Below are 5,442 nucleotides of genomic sequence, written 5' to 3' on the forward strand. Positions count from 1 at the left end.
TGGAGTCCCTGGGGTTGGGATGTTTACAGGGATACCTGAGGGGTCTCCTATTACAGGGGTCATGGAGGGGGGGGTGTAATCCTATTACAGGGGTCCCTGGGGCGTGGTCTGCTAGAGGAGGCTTAGGAAGGCAGTGCATCGATGGGGGGAGGGGTGGGATGGCACTCGGATGGGCTCAGATGGTCTCTACCAGTGTGGCCCTGGTGTGGTGGACCAAGGTGGGCCAAGGGGGCAAGATGAGGAGAAATTCCTTCACCCATAGACTGGTAAGCCTGTGGAAGTAGCTATCACAGAAGTAGTTGAGGTCAAAACATGTTTTCAAGCAGTTAGACACAGCTCTTGGGGTGAAGGGGATCGAAGGATATGGAGGGAAGGTGGGGACAGGCTACTGGTTTGGATGATCAGCCATGATCATCATGAATGACAGAGCAGGCTTGAAGCGCTGAATGGCCTCCTCCAACTCCTATTTTCTATGTTTCGATGTTTATTTGCTTCATGCACTCTCCTGATCCCTGAGCTGTCTCAACTGCGTCCATTCCACGGGGGATGTCAAAGTTGAAGAGTTGCTAGTCCTCTGATTGGAGTGGCAGGGTCAACAGCCCATCCATCTCCCTCAACTGGACATCAAGCCCTGAGACGGCCAATCCGGGAATCAGGGAATTGTGACCAGACCCCATTCCCTTCCCCTGGTAAAACCTTCCCAACATGTGTTCACTAAACTCAGCATTGAGTTTGTTTGCTTCATAAATTAAGGACAGAGCAGAAGATTAATATTCAACTTTCAGACATGCATCTCTTTTTTTTTATTCTAGCAAGATCCTTCAGCTCTGATCTGCCTTTAATGCAGAGGAACAGTCCACATTTAAACATATAATGATACACAACAACTATTGCTTTAACAATGCATTAATGCTTTAATCTGTGATGTAATTTGTTGTTGTAGCATAAAGTGGGAAGTATCAAAGAATAATTTTGATTAGCTGAAATCTTACTTGTGGACCATATTATTGTATGTATAAACATATGTTTTTTATTATCTTATTATACGCCACATATTTCTGTAACACTATATCGCAGGTAAATTCGAGTAAAAGCACATCTTCAAAAAAAAAGGCATGAAGACAATGTAAAATTACACTGAAATTTACCTTTACTCGCACATGTTGACATCATGCAAAACACAAATATTTCCTCCTTCTCAAAATATTAGCTTTGTCAAATTAGACTTTCCATGTACTTTGCATTCAGAGTCCTCCCTTCAGTTAACAAGTCATCTAATCTCCTAAATCTCTGCTGTTCTTTCGCAACATGTAAAAAAGAAGACTTGCATTTATATTGAGTCTTTCAGGACCTCCGAATTCTGCAAAGTGCTTTCCAGCTCATGCAACAATTACAAAATCTAGTCGCTGATGTAATGCAGGAAGTCCCAGAAATGGCTGAGATAAACGAGCAAATATCTTGATTTCCAGATTTTGGTGAGGGATAATTATTGAACTCCCCTACTCTTCTTCTTCAAAAAGGGCTGGAAGATCTGAAAAGAAAGGCAGTGCCTTCCTTTGCCACCTCATCTTTAATATGATGCCACCTTCTTAAGCAGAACCATTGAGCCACTCCTCCCACACAACGGGGTAAATTGCCTGAATTAACCCTTTGTTGTCATTTCATGCCAGCATGAAAGTACTCTATTGAATGTTTATAAACCAAAGCTGACATACAGAAATTACCAATGTCATTCTGAGGATATTTTCTTCCATCATGATTGCAAATCTGTGTTTCTTGGATGCTTTGCTTTTCTGGTTATTTTTGTGTAAGCTTAATCTGCATACAAGATTAGTTGTCTTTCTAGCAAAAGAGTTATCAGTAGGATCCACATATAAACACAACAAATACTCTACCAATGATGGCAATATTGAAGCATTAGAATTCCTTATAATAATTACACATTTACTTTAATATAAGGTAATGGTTGATGTAATAAAGTCAGATTATACGGAGGTTATTTCTCTTCGATACGACAGCATTTCAATAGCTTAGTTCTATAAAGATTGTCATTTCAGCAATGCAGTAATGCAAACAGAAAAGAGAATTAATAGTTTTAAAGTTGTAAGGAAACACTTGAGAGGGAAAAAGAATCGTGTGGTTTCCTCTTTTTAACTTGCAGTTTGACCACTCAGCAGCAAACATTGCCTTGGCATATATTTTCGCTTTGTTATTAAAGTGTAGGAAATGAAAGTGATTTATAATGCTGGAAGTTTAAGTCACAGCAAAAGTGATTTTAAGCATACGCAGGCTGCTTGTGTAGTTTGGTATTGCACCTACCATCGATTTATGTTTGAATTTGAAGTGCGCCTGTTTGCCGTGCAGCTTTCTATTTTCCCCATGCAATAATGAAAGGAATCTTTCTCAGTGGGCTAGGTGGCAGAGGACAATCGAAAGTGCCTCACTCAATCAACAAGAGCACCCCAGATACCTAGTCGTTGGAGCTGTCAGTGGGCTCTGACAGACCCTGTCCTCCTGAGTAGCGGAAAGACATAGCGACAATCAGTAACTAGAAAGAGAGGAGAATTCCCTGCTGTCACTGTTTAAGTTGACACTCCCGAGGGGAAATTATTTTCATTTTAAGTACCCTTAATTAGCAGAGCTGAACGTTGTCACCACTAACCTAAGAATTTAAATCTACATTGCAATTAAGATTGAACACTCCAATTCCAAACAGATGATAGTTTGCTATAGATAGTAGTGTTTGGTTAGTGCGACTGCTGAATGATGAACTGGACAAAGAGAGAAATTTGTCATCTGAAGGCAAAGCGAAACTGATGCCACGCCAATGAAACGAGGACCCCTGACAGACAATTGCACCATGTAGGTATTGGGAAATTCCTAACACAGTCATTTTACCCTCACAGCAAGAGTTGAATTAATGATCGAGAGCAACCTGACGGGGATAAATGTCAAAGCTCAAAGCAAAAGCTCCTCAAAATCCCTCCAGAATCTGAATGCTAACTTCAATTATCCAACTTTCTTGAGGATAATAGTGAGAAAACCAGTTAGGGCAACTGAATTGAAATGGCATGGTACATTGGGTGACGGGGACCTTGGGGTAAGTGCCCCATATGACTCATTTCTCTGCCTCAGCTTCATTGTTTAGTGACGGCTTCAGTGAAAGGAGGGTGAACAGTTGATATTTCTACCTCGGGGCTATTCCCCTCCATCCTGCACAGGACGAGATGCAGATGCTTCTTCCTATCTTGGCAACAGTTGCGGCTTGGTGGGGTGCAGTGGTGATGGGGGTCAATAGGGCGGGGTGGGGGGGGGGTGCAGTGAGGGGCAGGAGGCTTTACCAGAATTTGTTTCCTTGAAAAAGACAAGTGACACTTCAAATATCCTGTCCAGAAGCCATCTCATCCATAGTGACACTTGTGTCCTTTCTTGTGATATCCGTGCATTCTTTTCCAGATTCTTCTTTAAGAGTATGGGTCAACTGGTCAAATAACTTGGCCAGGGATAATAGTCGAAAACTACTACGAATATTCCGGGCAGCGAAGGCATATAATATAGGATTGATGCAGCTGTTGATGAAAACCAGAGCTCCAGAAATGAAGATGCCAGTACTGTAGATATTGTTTAATGTGTCTGCCGTGGTTTGGTCTGATGTCAGTGCTATGACTGAGATAAGCTTTAAGATGTTGTGAGGTACCCAGCAGATGAAAAATACAATGACCACACTGCCAATCACCAGCCCAGCTCTGTTCTTGGTAGTAAAGCTCAGATGTTTCATTTTCCTCTCAATGCAAAAGTAGCAAATGGAAAGCACCGTAAAGGGAATTACAAAACCAATCACGATTTGTAATACATCGCACAAGATTTCCTGCTCGATGGTGTCGAATTCCATGAACAGGCACTGCAGCTGCCCAGTGTCATCGTCACTCATCACCTGGTGAATCAGCACCGGAACTGCAAAGAGAAAGGCCAGTATCCAGGCAGCGAGGACCACCTTCATGATGACCTTGTTTGTGCGCCACCGCTTGGTGGCAAACGGGTAGATGACAGCCATGAAGCGCTCGACACTCATCACGGTGATCAGAAAGATGCTTACATACATGTTGCAGTGGATGACGTAGGTCAAGATTTTACAAAATGGTTCTCCAAAGGCCCAGCCGTGCAGGAAAGCATAGATCCAAAGAGGCAAGGTGATCAGAACAAGCATATCAGCTACTGCCAAGTTCAGGATCAGCAACACGGTCGGGGATCTTTGCTTCTTCATGGCAAAACCTATAATCCAGATGACCAGTGCATTTCCCGGTACTCCAAAAAGGCAAGCCAGGCTCAAGATGATGCTCGCCACTGTATCTTGGGTTCGAAACGACTCATCTGTCCCGTTGTTACTCAACTCCATCGCAGCTGTCTTGAACTGCTCTCCAATGTAAGCAAGCAGCTACTCTTATAGTTTCCAACAGAAGCTACTTCCTCATTTAAACTGAATCATCTAAAACGCACAAGTGCAATACATTATTCTTGCTTCATATAGGCTGGTGGTATTTCCTTTGTACAGCTTCCAGGATTGTTCTGATTAGATGCGGATCAATGATATTCAAGAGCTCATTTGGCAGAAAATTTGAAACTCATAAATAAATATATTAAAACAAATTGGCTTTCTTCTACCGACTTCGACAGCAGTATGAAGTATTACGTACTGACCAAACGTGATGCCTTTAGGGTCACAGGTTGGATCATTGGTTTCCATTATATTTGGTCAGCCCAACCAAGCTAGTGGCAATTGTGCAGCAGTGCAACCTTCCTCCCATTGCATAGTACCCCCTACTTGTTTGGGAGTCTGGTAAGGCTGCAGAGATGGCTTCTCGCTGAGAGGTTAGGGTTCCATGGGCACCTGCATTGATTGGCAGCATTGGGGAGGGGGGGAGGGGAGGCACAATTTTTATGTGATTCCAGGAACAGCTGCAGGCCTTTTTCTGGAGGGATCAATCCTCCACCCTGGTGCCCCTCACGTATTATTTCTCACTTTTATCACCAATGAAGGAGTTCTTACCGAGAGCCTCCATTTTGAGGTTCTCCCGGGTCCATGCCCCATCCCCAAGCAGTGTTCATCTATTCCTGTGGGGTTTCCCCCTGCAGATTGCTATGTGCCCTCCTTTTGAGCCTCATTAGGGCCATCTGTTCCCTGTTCAATGTTGCCCTTTATGTGGAGATGCCAGTGTTGGATTGGGGTGAGCACAGTAAGAAGTCTTACAACACCAGATTAAAGTCCAACAGGTTTGTTTCAAATCACTAGCTTTCGGAGCACAGCTCCTTCCTCAGGTTCACCAACCAAGAGAAGTTCAGATGCAGAAGGCCCAATTTTAAGTTTTGTCTAGTGAATGGGTTAAAATCAATGAATGGGTTAAGATCAGACCCAAATAGCATGTGGAAACCAACCCCAGACTC

At 43.2% G+C, this 5,442-nt stretch overlaps 1 protein-coding gene across 1 annotated transcript; it reads right to left on the minus strand.

Annotated features, from left to right (window-relative positions):
* Nucleotides 1-861: 861 nt before the first annotated feature.
* Nucleotides 862-4,396, minus strand: LOC140384836 (chemerin-like receptor 2). The gene has a single exon (XM_072466795.1). The coding sequence runs from the start codon at nucleotides 4,394-4,396 to the stop codon at nucleotides 3,377-3,379; it is 1,020 nt and encodes a 339-aa protein (XP_072322896.1). The 3' UTR covers nucleotides 862-3,376.
* Nucleotides 4,397-5,442: the final 1,046 nt, after the last annotated feature.

The sequence above is a fragment of the Scyliorhinus torazame genome, chromosome 10 (genome assembly GCF_047496885.1).
Source record: "Scyliorhinus torazame isolate Kashiwa2021f chromosome 10, sScyTor2.1, whole genome shotgun sequence".
Taxonomy (NCBI): domain Eukaryota; kingdom Metazoa; phylum Chordata; class Chondrichthyes; order Carcharhiniformes; family Scyliorhinidae; genus Scyliorhinus; species Scyliorhinus torazame.